General features: G+C 38.5%; 1 protein-coding gene across 2 annotated transcripts in view; it reads left to right on the plus strand.

Annotated features, from left to right (window-relative positions):
- FMN1 (formin 1) overlaps nucleotides 1–20,280 on the plus strand; it is a gene marked incomplete at both ends in the record, with an annotated part of 398,825 nt that overhangs the window by 65,445 nt on the left and 313,100 nt on the right. Inside the window, one exon of one of the 2 annotated variants that reach the window (XM_082842082.1) lies at nucleotides 14,202–14,380. The exons of the other annotated variant lie outside the window; for it this stretch is intronic. Within the exon in view, the coding sequence (XP_082698208.1) occupies nucleotides 14,202–14,380 (179 nt within the window). The remainder of the gene's footprint in view (nucleotides 1–14,201; nucleotides 14,381–20,280) is intronic. 2 annotated transcript variants of the gene reach the window in all.

Consider the following 20,280-nt stretch of genomic DNA (forward strand, 5'->3'; position numbering starts at 1 on the left):
GCCTCAAATCCCTTCAGCAAAGTAACACCTTTATTAATCTACATCAAATTATCCAACTTTCTCTTTACTGTTTCCTCCTTTCAGTTAATTCACACTATCCTTGATTCCATGGCAAATTATAGAACTATTTTAGAATACAGTTAGCTGGAAGACATTGCTGCAGGAGTGGTAATGGTAATGGTAATGGTAATGTAATGTAATGGTAATATGCCGCTGTAATGTAATGGTAATGGTAATATGTATGTAATATGTAAATATGTAAAAATATGTATGTAATATGTAAAAGTAATGGTAATATGCCGCTGTATATTACCAGCTTCCCGAGTAATTGTGTTTTCATTTCCTCTCGTTCTCAGTAGACCCATCTTGGGTACATGTCATGTTTTAATTGTGCTGCATTCTCTAATACATCATTTCCTCTAACCTCCTACCAGGGTGGTCGTGGCTCTCCTTAGGAATTTTCTGCCTTGCTGTCACTGATAGACATGACTGTCATTTCAAATAAGGGAAGAGAAAATAAATTATCTGGTGCATCCCTTCATTAGCAACAAGTCACTGCAGTGCCTCAGGCTAATATTTTAAATGATAAATGGTGAACATTTGTCAAGAAAGTCCACATCTCTGTACGTAAATCATATGTAGGCCCACAGTAAAAAACCTTATACCTGAAATACTTGTCGGCACAATACAAGTCAGTCTAATCCTCCTTGTTCTTGTGAAGCCATTATTTACAGTCTTGTGCCTGTTTGTAATTTCTCAGCAATGCTAGACTCAGAGGTTCCTATTCTATTATTTGTTTGGTGGAATCATTCCAGGGAATAGTTATCATGAGCTTGAGTGTATTGATAAGTTCTTCTGGGCTGAAAAATATCTGATGAACTCAATTCTATTCTTAGTATAGATTTAGCTCACGTGATGGATCCATTGCTTTCCTGAAAGATTTGCCTATGAAGTTAATTTCCTTCCAGTAAATTGATGTTTCTACTGACATGCATTTTATTTATTTTTTGCTTGCGGTACGCGGGCCTCTCACCGCCGCGGCCTCTCCCGTCGCGGAGCACAGGCTCCGGACGCGCAGGCTCAGCGGCCATGGCTCACGGGCCCAGCCGCTCCGCGGCACGCGGGATCATCCCGGACCGGGGCACGAACCCGGGTGCCCTGCATTGGCAGGCGGACTCCCAACCACTGCGCCACCAGGGAAGCCCCCTGACGTGCATTTTAAATTGGAGCTGTGTTTTCTGGTAGACAGTAGCCCCAAGACATAGTAAAATCACATTTGAGATTATAGCAGTCCCTTCATGGGGGAGAAAAAAAGGCAATTTTCAAATAGTGATAAAATGTAAAAACAAGTTATTAAATTGAAGATGAGTAGGGTTAATTTTATGTTTGACTAAATGGATTCAAAGTATAAAGGAGAAGAAACCATGATAACTTAGCTGAACAAAACGTCTGTAAAGACCCTGTGTCCTCTAAAACTTTATGGCAGGAAAACATGAAATTCTTTTTGGTGGCTTAGGTTTTGTTTGCTTTTTTCTCTTTTTTTAAATTTTTTTTTTCCTTTGGAGATATACTTGCTGAAGGGAGAATGAGAAACAACTGAAATATTTCAAAATGAATCAAATAGAATATGAGAACATATTATTGAACTGTTAATTTGAACTAGAACTTTGGAGAAATGAAGTTTCTTTTTGCCTTCCACAGGATCTAATTCAGCACCGAATAAAGAGTAATAACTCTAACAGCAAGGGTGTATATAGTGTTTATGGTATTTAGTTTCCCACTTTTTAAACTATAAACTATACTTTGATGGGCATCTTATAATATTTCTTTATAATAGATCTTGAATAACAAAATGATTATTCTTCTAGGATAGAGTCACACAAGTCAATTTTTATTGGTTAAAGGGCAAGAACAGGGCTTCCCTGGTGGCGCAGTGGTTGAGAGTCCGCCTGCCGATGCAGGGGATGCGAGTTCGTGCCCCGGTCCGGGAGGATCCCGCATGCCGGGGAGTGGCTAGGCCCGTGAGCCATGGCCCCTGAGCCTGCGTGTCTGGAGCCTGTGCTCCGCAACGGGAGAGGCCACAACAGTGAGAGGCCCGCGTACCGCAAAAAAAAAAAAAAAAAAAAAAGGGTAAGAACATATTTAACATTTTGGAATAGGTGTCAGCAAACTTTTTCTGTGAAGAGCCAAAGAGTAAATATTTTTGACTTCGTAGGCCATAGGGTCTCTGTGGCTTCTTCCTCCTCCCCCTCTGCCTGCCCTTCCCTATTGCCCTCCTGATTCACCCCCCCGCCGCCTCTTTCTCCTTTTTCCCCTCCTTCAAAAATGGAAAAAATGCAAAAACCATTCTTAGCTCATGGACTGTACAAAAACAGGCTGTGTGCTGTATCTGGCTGCTGGGCCAGACTTGTCAACCCCTGTTTCAGATATATATTGCCAAATAGCTTTTCAAGGATGTGTACCAACTTACTCTCTCACCAGGAATCTTTGAGAGTATTTATTTCACAGTAGTTTCCTTGTATTGTTTTAATATTTATATGAGGACATTCATTCTAGATTATTTTTCAAAATGTGCAGTTTTAAGATTTATTACTGTTTCTTTGGTCGCGGAAGTTTAATACTCTAGGTCCAGTTCAAAATATTCCACTAAAGACATTCATTTGGTGAGGCACTGAAATCAAATAAATCCATTTCTAATGTGTGAGAACTTAAAATGGTCAGGAAGCACTCTCAGCTTCCTGTCTCACGAACCATGACTAAGTTACCTAGTGGAAGCCTCCCTCCTCTGGACACTAAGATCTCTGAACCCACCAAGCCCAAGGTTGCAAGGATAGGAAGTAAAAATTATGCAGGTGATTAATGAGGTGTAATAGTGTGAGGGGGCCTCTCTCACTTCTACTTTTGGTCCGCAGACCTGTGTATTCTGGGAGAATGAGCACCAAATTTTTCCTTCTAGTTGAAAGCATATACTGTATCTTTGGGGTAATTGCAGAGATTTGTGACACCCTCAAAGATTTGAAAGATGCAGGGATGGTGATTCATACCATACTCCCATTTAAATTCTCTTTTGGCTAGTGAGAAAACAGATGGCTTTCAGAGAATGTCTGTATTAGTCTAAGCTTAATTACATGGGGATGCAAATTGCAAGCACTGTTTCAGATATGGTATACTTCCTGAGTATATCAGCACAGCCCCTGAGAGCTGATATGCATTTATTGATACAGAAATGCTTCATTTTCATACCAATCAATTCATCTTCATCTGGAAGGGACGGCAGTATACTTGTCACTGGCTTACTTTAGGGTATGACAGTTTACCTTTTCTCTGTCATAAAATCGAAAGGAGTTTGATCATTTTGATAGCGCTTAAAATATTATACTGGCCTATTACATTGCTGCTATTATGCTAACTGGGTATGGGAAGCATCAGATAGCAAGTACCCCAAATGCCTTAATAATACAAAAGCATGCTAAAAGGTATGAAATAAACCCCATTCCTGATTCCAATTACTCTGTCAGTCAGAGTCCTGGCAGAAAATAGATGGTATATTCAAAAGGGTTTAAACTGAAAATAACTTAATGAAGAGATTATGTCCAGACCAATTAAGAAAACCAGTGTGAGTTTGTGAGGTTCCCAGAAACTAGCAGCAGCAAAAAGTCATTACCAGCCCTAGGCCTGAAGGGGGAAATGGCAGAGACAGAATTACAGGAAGCTGGCAAGAACTGGAGGCATGGAACAGGGCCAGGTGGCAAAGATATGGTTGCTAAAGAAGAAGCCACCTTTAAAAATCTTGATCCAGCAGTTCTGAAGTGACACAACCTCTTTCTCCTTTTGCTGTCCAGTTTCTTGCTTTTTATGTGAGGTGTTCTCCTCAGCTGTCTCATAGTCATTGATTGTACATGCTTAAGGTCTGGAGATCAAAAAGCTTTTTGGAAGCTCTGAGTGCCCGTGAAAGGATACTGGATTTGAGCTTCACTCTAGGATGATATGGGATAGCTGTTTATCAAGGAACCTCAAATATTACTATCTCCATGTTCTTTCTCTTAAGCTAGTCATATTTCTCCTAGAATAATATTCCAGTACCTGCCTAGCGTTAGAAACTAACCGTTTTCTTGGAGCCTAGTGGGGTGAAAAAAGCTAAAACCTTAGCATTTAGCATTTAAGAAGCAGATGATTACGGAGTTCTCTGTTTTCTATGAGTTAACCATACATCAATTCTGCCTGATATCCCCCAGTCCAGAGAATAAATGTTAAGATGTTGACCAAAGTGGGAGAGGGGCAGTCACTTGTTGGTAAGTAAGGCTATAAACTGCCTTCTGATCACTGCTTTGGCTGCATCCCCAATATTTTCTAATTTCCCTTGTGATTCTTCTTTGACTTACGAAGTTATTTTGAAGTATGGTGTCTAATTTCTAAATATTTGGGATTTTCCAGTTAGCTTTCTGTTATTAGTATCTAATTTAATTCCACTGTGGTCAGTGAATATATATTTTGATGCTTTTAAATGTATTGCCTTATTTTATGGCCCAGTATGTGGACTGTTTTGGTAAATTCCATATGCACTTGAAAAGAAAATGTATACTGTAGTTATAGGATGGAGTATCTTATAAATATCAATTAAGTAAAATCAGAGGCAATGTTGTTTAATTCTTCTATATTCCTGTCAATTTCCTGTCAACCTGTCCTGTTAATTACTAAGAGAGGAGTGTTGAAATCTCCAAATTTAATTGTGAATATATATATATTTCTCAGTTCAGTTCTGATAGTTTTGCTTTATGTATTTTGAAGTTCTGTGGCTAGGTACAAAGAAATTTAGGACTGTAAATATCTTTTTTTGATGAACTGTCTCCTTTATCATTATAAAATTTCTCTCTTTATCCCTGGTAATGTATCTTACTTTGAAGTTTATTTTTGTCTGATATTAATATAACTACTCAAGCTTTCTGTGATTAATGTTTGCATGATATAGCTTTTCCCATCCTTCTATTGTTAACCTATTTATAATTTTACATTTAAAATGAGTTTCTTATAAATAGCATATAGTTGAGTCTTGCTTTTTTTATCCAGTTTGATAAACTCTGGCATTAAATTGGAGAGTTTAAGTGATTTATATTTAATGTAACTATCAGTGTGGTTGAGTTTTAGTCTACCTTCCATTTTTTTGGTTCCCTTTTACATAACTTTTGTCTTCTTTTGGATCAAGTACTTCTAGGATTCCACTTTGTGTCCATGTCCACTGTTGGAGATACCATTTTAAAAAACTGTTTGCTGTAGAGTTCATAATATGTAACTTTAATTTATCACAATCTATTTTAAATATTATTATGCCACTTCATATAAATGTATGACTCTTAAAACAGAATATTTCCATTTCTGTCTCTTGGATATTGTGCTGTTGTCAACATTTTATATCTACATATGTTATAAACCCCAGAATACATTATTTTGCTTCAGTTAATTATATCTTTAAATAACTTCAATAATGAGAAAAACGTCTTGTGTATTTACTCACATGTTTATCAGTTTTGGTGTTTTCCAAATTTTCTTCTGATATTTTTTCCCTTTGCCTGAAAAAATGTATTAATACTTCCTGTGGTCTAAGTCCACCGGAGATAAATTGTCTAGCTTTTAAGTTTCTGAAAAAGACTTTATTTTTCTTTCATTTTAAAGATATTTTCACTGGATATAAAATTCTAGGTTGACTTTTTAAAAATCTCTTATCATTCAGCACTTTTTACCTTTCTTCACTTTAAAGTTGTCATTTCATTTTCTTAATGCTTGCATATTTTGACAAGAAGTCTGTAATTATTCTTTTCTTTGGTTTTCTAAACATAATTTTTTTCTTTTTTACAATATTTTTCATCACTGGTTTTTAGCAATTTTACTTATTATGGTTTTCTTTTGTGTTTATCTCCCTTCAGGTTCATAGAGCTTCTTTGATCTAGGGGCTTGTAATTTTTATCAAATTTGGAAAATTTTCGGCCAGTTTTTCTTTAAATATTTTTCTGTCTCTCTTAGACCCCTGCTTCTAATTTTACATATATTAGACTGCTTGACAATGCCCCATAGGCCACTGGGGCCCTATTAATTATTTTCAGTCCAGAAGTCCCCTCTTAGCTAGAAACCAAGGCAATTTATGAGGCTCACTTCATTTGTTGTACCTCTTTCCAGGATTATAATACTGCATTGTTTGCTATCAAATATCTAAAAATAGTTGTTTCCTATATTTTGTTTAGTTTTCAGTTGTTTATGGCAGGAGGTTAATTCCAGGCTCTGGGTTCAGAACCTAATTCTCCTACTTATAGTTTGACCCTGGGCAAAGTTAATGTCTCTATTTCATTAGTTTTCTCATCTTTAATACTTTACACCTAACTTGCAGGATTATTGTGAAGATTCTTAGTTATGTGTAACATATATAAAGTGTGTGATGCATAGTAAATGTCCCATTTGTAGGATGTTACTTACCCTTAAGAAAATGAATTTGTGGAGAGAGAAAGTGATAATCAGGCCTCAGCTGAGGTTGTTGGGATAAAGTGCCAGGCTCCTCTTCAGTACTAATGCCTGGGGGAAGAAGGGAGATAGAAAAACTCTGTTGCCTATGTTGCCTAAGACACCTTGGCAGAAGGGTTCATTAAAAACACTTGCTGTTTCTAGGATGCCACTACTTAGCTACTCTGCTGAAGAACTCATCACTTCAGTTCCAAATCACTGAGTGGTCAAGATAATCTCCACACCTTTCTGGTTAGAAGGACAAAGGTCACTGATAGACAACTAGACCAGCCCCATTGGCTCTGTGAAGTCAGTTGTTGGTCAAACAGCTGGGATGGGGCTAAGGCTCGAGTAGGAACTAACTCTGTAATATAGCAATTTCTCTCAGAATTTAATATTAGAAAAACCTTTGTCAGCCCATAGGATCAGTGTTTCTTCCTTCTGATAATAGGGGTGAAATAACTAAATGCTCTTTCATTCTTGCTTTATAAGGACACTCAAAGCCATATTTTGTTCTTAATCTCTTAAATGTTTACCCTTAACATGGGCATATGTGCCTTCTTTTTTTCTTTGTATCAGTCTTGTTATGTATATTCATTTTTTGGTGAATTTCTTAAGATCATTTCTTTTTGGAAAGAGATTTTTAAAAATTGTTTATTATATATTTTATTATTCAAGGCTTAGTATTTTGTACTGCCTTAGCTATTAATATAATTGGTAATTATGTCATATCTCTTCAAGTGTTGGGTTCCCCATTGGTGAAACTATCCCCATAATAACTGGAACAATGTGACATAAAAAGAAAAAAAGGCTATTCAAATTTATTTATAATGAATACTATAAGAAATGTTTTCATTCTTGTTCTTCAATATTTTTTGTTAATAAGCAAGTATATTCCTCATGACCAAACATACCAAAATGTGTTGATAACGTAGGCATTTGAAGTACCAATATCAGTTTCTTCAGCATTTACTATCTGTGAATGGACAGAGGTTCTTAATGTCTCAGTGAACATTACAGCCTTCCAGATCTGATCCTTTCTTGATCTTTTCTGCACCAAACCTTACTTAGGTGCACCTGCTGCTACCTTGTATCCTTTCTAAGGCAGAGTGACTCAGCAGCATTTGTGCTACTTTAAGTACATGCCCCTGTTTTCAGGTGTTAAAATATCCAGTATAACTATAGCCACAGTTCAGTCTCCTGGCTTGAGTACTATTTGCCTCTCATCTAACATTTGTATTCTTTATAGGAAAAGATCATGGAAAGAGGTTAATGTAATAATCATAAAAATAGATACTGATGTACCTCTTTAAAAAGCGATTTCATTTACAGCTGTGCCTATAAATAGTTTCATTCATGCTGTAGGCTCCTATGTTTGACCTTCGGGGAAGATGTGTCATAGAGTGTCTATGAAGTTCCCTGAGGAGCTGCACTGTTTGGAGATGATCAGCCACTTACTGGGAGCTATTGCATTTGATGATGGGAATTCTATTTTTAGGACTTGAACAGATTTGGGATCTGCTGCACTGGAGTGCTGCTGTGAATTCTTATGAGCTTAATTTTTCTTCTCTGTATCTTCTTTGACAAGAAAATAGTCCTTAACATGAGTATGTGATGTGTAATATGCCCTCACTGTAAACAGCTTTCTCTTTTTTTTACATACCCCGTCAATTCATCACACCCACTCCAGGAAAAGTTTTCTGGAGGAAAACAGTTTTGAGCACAGCCAAATATCAGGCATATTCTTATTATGTTCATTTTATTAATGAGAAAATGATTCAGGGAAGTTTAGTAATTCCACGAAGGTCAAAGAATTAGTAAAGGTCACAGTTAGGAATCAATCCCACCTGTCAAATGGTTCCCATCTCCTACTTCCTCAGACCTCAATATTCCCATCTGGGAATTGGCAGTAGTGTCCTTCTCTAAATAGCATGAAAGATTTCCCTGGAACCTGGATTTTAGTTCTGCCTTTGCCACTAGCTGGGTATGTTGGAACTATCGCAATCTTCCTGGATTTCTGTTCCCTCAGCTATAAAATGAGCAGTAGGTGGGGAGATACATAAGATCCTTCTAACTCTAAATTCTATTGTATTTTATTTGAATTTGCCCATAATTTTAGAAATCCAAATAACACTGCATTTGTTTGATGGAATTGAATGCTTTCTTCATAGGCTGTGAAATTGACATGCCTACTCCCCCTGTCTGTCCTATTTCTGGATCTACCCACAGCCCTCCATACCTCTGTACACCTTCCACCTGTCTGTCCTTGCTCATAATTTCTCTCTCTACATACTTCTCACGAGGAGAGTTAGAGGCTGGGATGGATAGATAAGATGTTTTCTCAGAGTTATAGCTACCTAGCTGGTTTAGTAACATTATATCATTAAATATCACAAGGAATGAAAATGGGGACAGTGGGATTGCTGAGGGTTGGTCTCTAACTGACAGATAGCAGCCACGAGAGTTTACTTTTGCCAAAGCTCTGTCTTCCTAGATATAGACATGAATAATTACACACGAGCACACACCCTCTTTACAAGTACTTAACAATGTCACTTTCCATTAGCTACACATCTAGATTGCTGTCTCTCTTGCTTGTAAGTACATGTTTGAATAACATAATGGAAGACAACCTGTCTCCCTTTACATATCAGTTCCGATATTCACAGTTGAGAAAACTTCACCTCTTTGGATTTAAGTCAAGTATGATGGATGGCCTTGAGAGCTACAGCCTAGGAGCAAAAACTCATGAGAGTTTCAGGCTGAGGGTTTTTTTTTTTTTCCCTCTTCTTTTGGAGGTATAACACTCCATCACTGCTGTCAAGTGAGGGCTCAGTATGATGGGAAAATTAGAGGAGAAAGGCTGACAGCCACTGTAATTTTGTTCCTTAGGGACTTTTGTCCAAATCTGATTATACAGTATGTTTGCAAACTTCTCTTTGGAAGTTGGGGTTTGTGGTGTGTGTGTGTGTGTGTGTGTGTGTGTGTGTGTGTGTGTGTGATAATTAAAGCCAGTGCCTGGTAAATAAGGTTATTATTTTTAATGAAATGTAGTTTGTGTGTGGATTGTGGTATGAATGAGGAAATGGGTATGCTGTGAATTTTCACCTGATTTTTTTCAAAACCTAATATAATGAATAACTGTTTTTAGTACAAATTATAAAATAAAACTGTTGTAGCCTTTAAGTCCTCTCAGGTGAAATGGTTTAAAGTTTTTATAGGTATAGTGTTTCTGGGGGCAGATGATGGAGTGTATAAGGCAGCTATTTCAGCAAATAAAACCCAAATCTTGATGGCTCATAGCAAATATTTATTGTTCTCATTCATTGGTCTAAGAGTTGGCAAGGTTCACTTGATCTGATCTGGGCTCAGCTGTGTCTGGCTCCAGGCCGCAGGACTGGGTTTGGGTCTGCTCTATGTGTCTTAAGTCCAGGCTCTCTAGGACGTGCTTGTCTTGTGGTGATGGTAGAAACACAAGGCAGGGTGTAAAAACACACAATACCTCTTAAGGTGTTGGCTCAGAACTGGCACACTGTCACACTGCCCACATTCAGTTGGCCAAAGCCAGTCCTCACAGGGCCAGATCCAACATCCATGGACCCAATGTCCATGGACACGGGGAAATATATAACGTCTGTGCCAGTGGGAGGAGCTACAAAGGCAACTGGAAAAGGCCTTTGGTGCATAATCACAATGTAGGAAGGAAGTGAAGACATGGGAACGATAAACCAATGTGCCTCAGGTAGGGAGACTTATTCCATTGGGGGAAGATGAGCTATGGAGACTGCCTCCAGTTTTAAATGGCTCGTCACCTTTCCTTTCTGTCTGCTTCCATTGTGTTGATAATTGACAGCAAAATCCTAGTCTGATGTTGTAGGTTAGCATCAGGAAGTGCAGCTCATCTGGGAAAAGCGCAGACTTTCAAAGTGGTCTCGAGGTAAGTTGCCCTTCCTGTACTGTGACTGTGCTGTATGTTGTATTAACAGGTGGTCAGCTGTGGAATTAACCCGTGTATGTATGTGTGGTCCATCAAGCTGTTGAAATGTTTTTGAGAAACAAAATAACTAATAATATTCAAGAAAAATTAGATTTATAGTATATGCACATGAAAGGGGAAGACATGATTAAGTTGATAAGACTGTTTTAAGCTTTCCATAAAATGTTCAGTGAAAATCTAATACCTCAAAATCTATTTGCCTCAGAAAATTAAATGACATTTGACTGTTCTGACAGAATATACTTACCTAACTTCAGGTCATTTTTATCTCTCTTTATTAAATGTATTCAGTTGAAGAGAGCAGTGTGGCCGCTACCTATTTTAATAGACATAGACATGTGCTTTATTTTTTACTGTTCAAAAAACTTGAGTTGGTATTATTAAAACTCTCCATTCAAAGATTTACTATTACTATATATATATATATATATATATATATATATATATATATAGTAAGAATACAAAAGAATATATATATTCTTTTTAATATTCTTTTGTATTATGGTTTATCATAGGATATTGAATATAGTTCTCTGTGCTATACAGTAGGACCTTGTTGTGTATCCATTCTATATATAAAGGAGTGGAAAGTTGGGGTTAGCAGATGTAAGCTATTACGTATAGAATGGATATACAAGGTCCTACTATATAGCACAGAGAACTATATTCAATATCCTATGATAAACCATAATGCAAAAGAATATAAAAAAGAATGTATATATATGTACATATATATACATATTCGCTTTGCTGTACAGCAGAAATTAACACAACATTGTAAATCAACTATACTTCAATTTAAAAATTAACTTAAAAAGACTTACTTTATGAGTTTATGTCCTTTGTAATGGTGAATTTGTCCAGTGCCCTCACCTACTTTGTCAGACTTTTGAGAAGAACAGTTTTGTTACTTATTTCTGCCCTTGGTCTTTCCTGTCCTAAAGATCCTTCCCCAAATAACTACGCATCATGGCTTTACCTTGCGTGTTTGCTTCATAGGGATATTGTCTGGTTAAAATTAGGTATTAGAAACTGATTCTTGAAAATTAAGAGTACTTCTAAACTGAAGTTACTTTTCATCATTTCTGCCTAAACTTCACGTTGTCTTTCCTCTGCATAAAGTGAGCTGGATTGCATCCCACACCTGTCCATGCAGTGGTGAACAGCCACGGCAGGTGTGTGGGTACGTTTGCATGTGTGTCTGTATTTTATCTAAGGGCACGAGATCCTTGTAATTGTGGGGCTTCACCACTCTCTTATACCTAAATGATGAACTTCTACTCACCAGACAATGTGCCTTTGATGATCTAGATATCTTACCTTAGGTGTTATACAGCATGTTCTCTGTGATGTATGTAGCATGTTTTATGTTGTTTTATCTATCTGTGTAAACTGTACCCAAAGCCAGCAGCTATTCCGAAATGAAAGTGAAAAGTGGAGGGATTTAAAACGAGGAATGTGATTAGTAATTAATACATTTCTGAAGATGAGGTAGCCTGGTGAGAGTACACCATAAATTTTAAAAGGCTTATTTCCTCTTTTCTTGCCAAAGATAATCAGAAATGGTCTAGGAGGGGGGATGAGCTATATAAATGGAAGTTATCTGAACAGAAATATTCTAGGGGGGAGATAAGCTTTTATAAATGGAAGTTAAGAGGGGTCCGAGCTTTAATCTCTTCAGTCTGTTAAAGCATGGCCAGCACTGCCCTCCTCTTGGGGTCGCCATGAAGTCACAGTGGAGGAGCTTAGCAGACTCCCTCCTCTCTGAGGTTCTTTAGGCATTAGTCCTTTTCTGTGTCTTCTGAGCAGGAGTGGGGGCACGCTGTAGCACATGAGGCCCTAAACAAAAGCCCAGAAGAAAGTCTGTCTGGAGAAGAGTAGTTAGAAAGAGGCGTATGGAAAAAATGAGGCCAAGTTCCTGAAAAGACCCTCATTCTAAGATATCTCGCTCAGGTGAAGAAAGAGCCTGGTTGTAACCTTCTGGGACCCATGTCTGCAGAGTTGATGCCCAAGGCCCTGGACCTTCATTTTCTCGGTGATCACAGCAAAGTGTTTTGTGGACAGCCTGCCAGAGGGCAACTGTAGAGACACTGTGACCTGCATCACCTTTCAACTTTAAAGTGTGATTAGAAACCAACCCATGGAACAGGCAAACAAAAAGCAAAACCTTGGCTGTTTTCAAATTTTCTTTCTTCTGAAATGCTACTCTAATATAAAGGAGAAGCATGTTATCCCACAGTCCTTTTGTTAGCGGACTTACTCTAAGCTCAAGTTGCTTTAAGTCAGGTGTTCATCGTGGCGGAAGTCGTTGGCTGGTTTTGGGTCCCTGCCAAAGAGACACTATTACAAGGATTAGGTGTAATAAACACCCTATCATATATCCAACAGTCATCTCTGTTGCAGAAGTGCACTGAGCCTAAACCCTGAACTTCTGCCTGGTTGCTTAATATTTTGCCAAGGTTGCTTACCAGGAATTAGAAAAGGTCCAGGAACCTGAGAGCTCTATGGGACTTTACAAGACCAGCGCTCTAACCCCTGAGCTACGGAGCCAACCGCTCTATGGGACCTTAGAGGTCATCTCGTGGTTTCCAAACTATATTCAAGTGGAACGCTGGTGGCTTGCGACGTGTTTAACGGGTGTCCCTTTAAATGGATTCTGTGGTCATGTAAGTTTGGAAAACACTCTTATACAGAGCTAAGTTTCTTTAGTAAAGGACAGCTCAAGGTCTTTACTATGCTAACATGAATCGTGGCTCTGGGGATACGACATGTTGCTTTTCTCACACTCACTTGACCACAAAGTCCTTTTATTGTAGAACAGGTACCGCCATCTCGAGAATGCCAGGCAGAGGCCATGGAATCTAGTCATTAAGAGCACGCCCTCTAGTGTTTAGCTGCCTGGGTTCAATTCCTGGCTTTACCATTTACTGATCTTACGAACTTGAGCGATTCGCTTCACTTCTTTGGACTTCAGTTTCCCCAACTAAAATGGGGACGCTAATGATACCTACCTACAGAGTTCTTTTTAAAACCGAAGAAAGGGGCTAAGAACAGTACCTGGCACATACGTGACTATCATCATCCTAACATAGTTCAGATGAGGACTAGCCTGATGCCCTCATTCTGGAGATGAGGAAGTGAGTTCCAAGTAGTGTGTTCCAAGTAGTGTACTCATGCGGTGTCACTCATTCAACACACTGACCAAGCGCCAATATGCATTTGCACGCATCGTGCATGGCAGTTCTATCCCCAGAAATGAAGAGGAACTTGGGGCAGTTCCTGCCCTGGAAAAACACACACTAGTGACTTGGCTCAGGTGAGACCTTTCAGTAGTAAAGCCAACAGCCAACTTTACAGTAGTAAAGTCCAAGTCAGGACTCCTGACTTCCGTCCTGCAGCTCATCCTCTGATTCTGTTCTGAAAGAGAACGATCTGTAGAGCCCGACTGGTAAGCGAGAACAGGGAGCATGGAGTACAGCCAGTAGGCTTAATTTTTTTAATTGGATATGAGGGCATATATTTGAACTCATTGTTAGTGTGAGCCAGAAAAAGTAATCAAGAGAAACACTTCTGGAGAAAAGCAAACTCTAAAAATATTAACTAGAAAGGGAAGTCATGGGTGCTATGAAGTGGCCCACGTAGGAGTCCCCAGATATGGCTGGCTTGATGTATTGGTCACCACCGTGTCACTAATGGTCTGCTCTGTTTGGTCTAGGCATCCCTTCTGAGGGCTTCCCCCGGGACTGCTTCAGTGAGCAGACAGCAGCTAAAGACCTTCCCAGCAGGGATGGAGGTGCATGGGTCCTGGCCTACAGAGCAGGACCAGCGTGTCCATTTCTGCTCCATGAAGAAAAAGAGAAGCCCAACAGAAGCAAGTTGTGCTTGGATCTCCATGTAAGTAGAAATCTTTGTGTTTGCGCTGTGATTCTTTGCCATTGACAGAGGCTCAGTTAATATGCATTTAATGTAAAGTGTGTTTGTAGAGCTGCTGAAGCTACAATTTGTGTGAGTGTCGTCTAAAAATCAATCAGTGGCAGAAAGCAGTTATATATCGGTGAGCTGAAATTTGTGCACTAGAAAGTGACTGTGTTTACAGTTTATCTGAGCATTTACAGAGTACTCTGCTTACATCAGTTTGCTGCCTAAACCTCATTGTGGGAGAACCCGTTTGCTGCTCTTAATATCATTTTCCTAAAAATTCGAGAACATGTGTTAGCTGACTGATAGGATCTGGATCCTCCAGTGAAATTCAAATAGGCTGTCTTCCACATTCCTAAACCTTTCTTTCTCTGCAGCTGCTCAAATGACAGGTGAACAATTTGGCAGGAAATCTGTGGGATAGAGGATGACCCATTAGAAAAACAGCCTTCTCTTTCCCATTCATTCATCGATTCATTGACACAGATGCCTTGACTGATCTGTACAAAGCAGTGGGCTGGGTTTTAGCTACTTCCACACCATAGGTGGCCTGATAGGATTGACCAGACTGTCACAATTGTCACCGCCCCTTCCTCACCTCCCCATTTCCCGTCAGAGATGGGGGTGAGCATTAGGAATCTAACCGGCACTTTTCTTTTTTTTCTGCTCTATTAACTTTAATGCCTGTTGATAGTCTTGTGTCCCTGATTTCTTTGAATGACTTCCAATTCGTTATTTTCAAGCCTGAAAGTGTGTTGTTTTTTTTTGTTTTGCGGTTCGCGGGCCTCTCACTGTTGTGGCCTCTCCCGTTGTGGAGCAGAGGCTCCGGATGCGCAGGCTCAGCGGCCATGGCTCACGGGCCCAGCCGCTCCGCGGCACGTGGGATCCTCCCGGACCGGGGCACGAACCCATGTCCCCTGCATCGGCAGGCGGACTCTCAACCACTGCGCCACCAGGGAAGCCCTGAAAGTATGTTTTTGATGAGTGTGGCCTGTAAGGTTCATATGGGTAGCAATTTTCTCAAGCAACCAAAAGCAGAAGAACCGTGCACTTTTCATAATCAAAAAACCATAGTCATCGTATGTCATTTTAGAAAAGCATTCGACATCTCAGTTATTGTAAAAGGTTTGGAATGAAGCTGTAAGATGTAAAATCTACAGCCCTTCATGAGATGAAATGGAAATTTGTAGTTTTTGTTTACATGCCTCTCCCGAAAAAGCAAACTGTGCATCTTGAGATGTGCTCAAAGTGAGAAGTGTAACAGCGACATCTACTGGCCAGATTAAGTTGAGTTTGCCGCAGCAGGAGGCCTGGCGTGTCACCGTGCTGAAATGAATTTTGAAAGACCACTTTCTTTTTCTTCTGTATTTTTTAAAAATGCTGGGTTTATGTGTTCTTTAACACATTGACTAAACTATGTATTTCTGGTTTTCCTTTTCCTCGGTGAATTAAATTATTTCCTAATTTTACTTTATTTCAATTATAGAAATCATATATAATCCTTTTGTAAAATTTGAAATATGTAGTTAAATTGAAAGAAAAGTAATAACTCATAATCTCAGCAACCACAGACAACAACTGTAAAATTTTGATAAATTTTATTTGTATTTTTCACTGTGTATGATGGATTTTCAGTGAGGAACTTTTTTTCTTTTAACTTATAGGCATAGATTTTATATCCTTATTACTTTCTTTTTTTTTTTTCTTTGTCTATTACTTTTACATTGCTTGTCCATGTTGCTACAAATTCCTCCTGGATATATTTTCAGTGAATGGATAATGTTCCTCTACATTGTATCTCAAAATTTATTTAATCATTTCTCTGTTATTGGATGTTAAAAATTTTTTTTTTTTCGCCAAGGGCACGGCATGCAGGATCTTAGTTCCCTGACCAGCTATCGAACCTGTGCCCCCTGCAGTGGAAGTGCGGAGTCCTAATCACTGGACTGCCAGGGAATTCCCTAAAGTTGTTTTTTATTTTGGGATAGTACTACGATTTGGAAATAAATAGCACTACCAATTTTTCTTATACTCCTCCCCTCCAATATTTAGGATAAACTTTGCTTTATTGTCTATAAATATAAGTATTTTTAGGCTTTTGAAACATATCACATAAACAAGGTCTATTTCCTGAACCAGCCTTTAATGGTGTGTGTGTATACACACATATATATAATTATATATATTATATACAATATATGTATAACAAATATAATATTTATATATTACATATATTATATATGATGTATAAATAATATATGTTTATATATAATTTACATAAATATACAATAACATATATATAAATATTTACATGTTTCTTAGTTTTCCATTAATTATAATTTTTAAAAACTGGGGTAGTTTCTTTAGATTATTTTCTACATCAGTGGTTTTATAGCTTGGTCCCTAAGACTCCTCACCTGCAAGCCCTACGCCCTCTTCAGAAGCTACAATTTGTCTCCTGTGTTCTGAATATTGTTATTCTAAGATGTCTGCTTGGGAGGGTTGTACTGATTTTGCATCCTGTTACTGATCACCACACCAGCTCGCAAGGACTTCTTTCCTCTGGGGGCCTGTGAACGCTAAGCTCAGGGAGACGTGTATTGCTTTATGATACTTTGATCAGCCTTAAATGTTGGAGAGGACTGCTCGTTTTCAGTTTTGAACCTGATTTGCAGGGTCATCATTAAGAAGTTACTTTTCTTTTTTAACATCTTTACTGAAGTATAATTGCTTTACAAGGGTGTGTTAGTTTCTGCTGTATAACAAAGTGAATCTGCTATACATATACATATATCCTCATATCTCTTCCCTCTTGCGTCTCCCTCCCACCCTCCCTATCCCACCCCTCTAGGTGGTCACAAAGCACTGAGCTGATCTCCCTGTGCTATGCGGCTGCTTCCCACTAGCTATCTGTTTTACATTTGGTAGTGTATATATGTCCATGCCACTCTCTCACTTCGTCCCAGCTTACCCTCCCACCCTCCCTATCCCACCCCTCTAGGTGGTCACAAAGCACTGAGCTGATCTCCCTGTGCTATGCGGCTGCTTCCCACTAGCTATCTGTTTTACATTTGGTAGTGTATATATGTCCATGCCACTCTCTCACTTCGTCCCAGCTTACCCTTCCCCCTCCCCGTGTCCTCAAGTCCATTCTCTACGTCTGCTTCTTTATTCCTGTCCTGCTTGGAACTTTTTGTTTTGTTTTTTGTTTCCATATATATGTGTTAGCATATGGTATTTTTTTCTCTTTCTGACTTACTTCACTCTGTGTGACAGACTCTAGGTCCATCCACCTCACTACAAATAACTCAATTTTGTTTCTTTTTATGGCTGAGTAATATTCCATTGTATATATGTGCCACATCTTCTTTATCGATTCATCTGTCAGTGGACACTTAGGTGCTTCCATGTCCTGGCTATTGTAAATAGTGCTGCAGTGAACATTGTGGTACATGACTCTTTTTGAATTACGGTTTGCTCATGGTATATACCCAGTAGTGGGATTGCTGGGTCATATGGTAGTTCTCTTTTTAGTTTTTTAAGGAACCTCCATACTGTTCTCCATAGTGGCTGTATAAATTTACATTCCTACCAACAGTGCAAGAGGGTTCCCTTTTCTCCACACCCTCCCCAGCATTGTTTGTAGATTTTTTGATGATGGCCATTCTGACTGGTGTGAGGTGATACCTCATTGTGGTTTTGATATGCACTTCTCTAATGATTAGTGATGGTGAGCATCTTTTCATGCATTTGTTGGCCATCTGTATGTCTTTTTTGGAGAAATGTCTGTTTAGGTCTTCTGCCCATTTTTGGATTGGGTTATCTGTTTTTTTGATATTGAGCTGAATGAGCTCCTTGTAAATTTTGGAGATTAATCCTTTGTCAGTTGCTTCATTTGTAAATATTTTCGCCCATTCTGAGGGTTGTCTTTTCATCTTATTTATGTTTTCTGTTGCTGTGCAAAAGCTTTCAATTTTCATTAGATCCCATTTGTTTATTTTAGTTTTTATTTCCATTCCTCTAGGAGATGGGTCAAAAAGGATCTTGCTGTGATTTGTGTCATAGAGTGTTCTGCCTATGCATTACTCTAAGAGTTTTATAGTGTCTGGCCTTATATTTAGGTCTTTAATCCATTTTGAGCTTATTTTTGTGTATGGTGTTAGGGAGTGTTCTAATTTCATTCTTTTACATGTAGCTGTCCAGTTTTCCCAGCACCACTTATTGAAGATGCTGTCCTTTCTCCATTGTATACTCTTGCCTCCTTTATCAAACAGAGGGTGACCATATGTGCATAGGTTTATCTCTGGGCTTTCTATCCTGTTCCATTGATCTATAGTTCTGTTTTTGTTCCAGTGCCATGCTCTCTTGATTACTGTAGCTTTGTAGTATAGTCTGAAGTCAGGGAGCCTGATTCCTCCAGCTCTGTTTTTCTTTCTCAAGGTTGCTTTGGCTATTCGGGGTCTTTACAAAGTGTAAAAGTTTTTCTTCTAGTTCTCTGAAAAATGCCATTGGTAGTTTGACAGGGATTGCAGTGAATCTGTAGATTGCTTTGGGTAGTATAGTCATTTTCACAATGTTGATTCTTCCAATCCAAGAACATGGTATATCTCTCCATCTGTTGGTATCATCTTTAATTTCTTTCATCAGTGTCTTATAGTTTTCTGCATACAGGTGTTTTGACTCCTTAGGTAGGTTTATTCCTAGGTATTTTATTCTTTTTGTTGCAGTGGTAAATGGGAGTGTTTCCTTAATTTCTCGTTCAGATTTTTCATCATTAGTGTATAGGATGCAAGAAATTTCTGTGCATTAATTTTGTATCTGGCTGCTTTATGAAATTCATTGATTAGCTCTAGTAGTTTTCTGGTAGCATCTTTAGGATTCTTTATGTATAGTATCATGTCATCTGCAAACAGTGACAGTTTTACTTCTTTTCCGATTAGATTCCTTTTATTTCTTTTTCTTCTCTGATTGCTGTCGCTAAAACTTCCAAAACTATGTTGAATAATAGTGGTAAGAGTGGGCAACCTTGTCTTGTTCCTGATATTAGTGGAAATGGCTTCAGTTTTTCACCATGGAGAACGATGTTGGCTGTGGGTTTGTCATATATGGCCTTTATTAAATTGAGGTAAGTTCCCTGTGTGCCTACTTTCTGGAGAGTTTTTATCACAAATGGGTGTTGAATTTTGTCAAAAGCTTTTTCTGCATCTATTAGATGATCATATGGTTTTTCTCCTTCAGGTTGTTAATATGGTGTATCACGTTGATTGATCTACGTATATTGAAGAATACTTGCATTCCTGGGATAAACCCCACTTTATTATGGTGTATGATCCATTTAATGTGCTGTTGGATTCTGTTTGCTAGTATTTTTGCATCTACGTTCATCAGTGATATTGGCCTGTAGTTTTCTCTTTTTTTGTGACATCTTTGTCTGCTTTTGGTATCAGGGTGATGGTGGCCTCATAGAATGAGTTTGGGAGTGTTCCTCCCTCTGCTATAATTTGGAAGAGTCTGAGAAGTATAGGTGTTAGCTCTTCTGTAAATGTTTGATAGAATTCGCCTGTGAAGCTATCTGGTCCTAGGCTTTTGTTTGTTGCAAGATTTTTAATCACAGTTTCAATTTCAGTGCTTGTGATTGGTCTGTTTATATTTTCTATTTATTCCTGGTTCAGTCTCAGAAGGTTGTGCTTTTCTAAGAATTTGTCCATTTTTTCCAGGTTGTCCATTTTTTTGGCATATGGTTGCTTGTAGTAACCTCTCATGATCCTTTGTATTTCTGCACTATCAGTTGTTACTTCTTTTTATTTCTGATTCTTTTGATTTGAGTCTTCTCCCTTTTTTCTTGATGAGTCTGGCTAATGGTTTATCATTTTGTT

This window comes from Leucopleurus acutus (genome assembly GCF_964270905.1).
Source record: "Leucopleurus acutus genome assembly, chromosome: 1".
NCBI classification, from domain to species: Eukaryota; Metazoa; Chordata; class Mammalia; order Artiodactyla; family Delphinidae; genus Leucopleurus; species Leucopleurus acutus.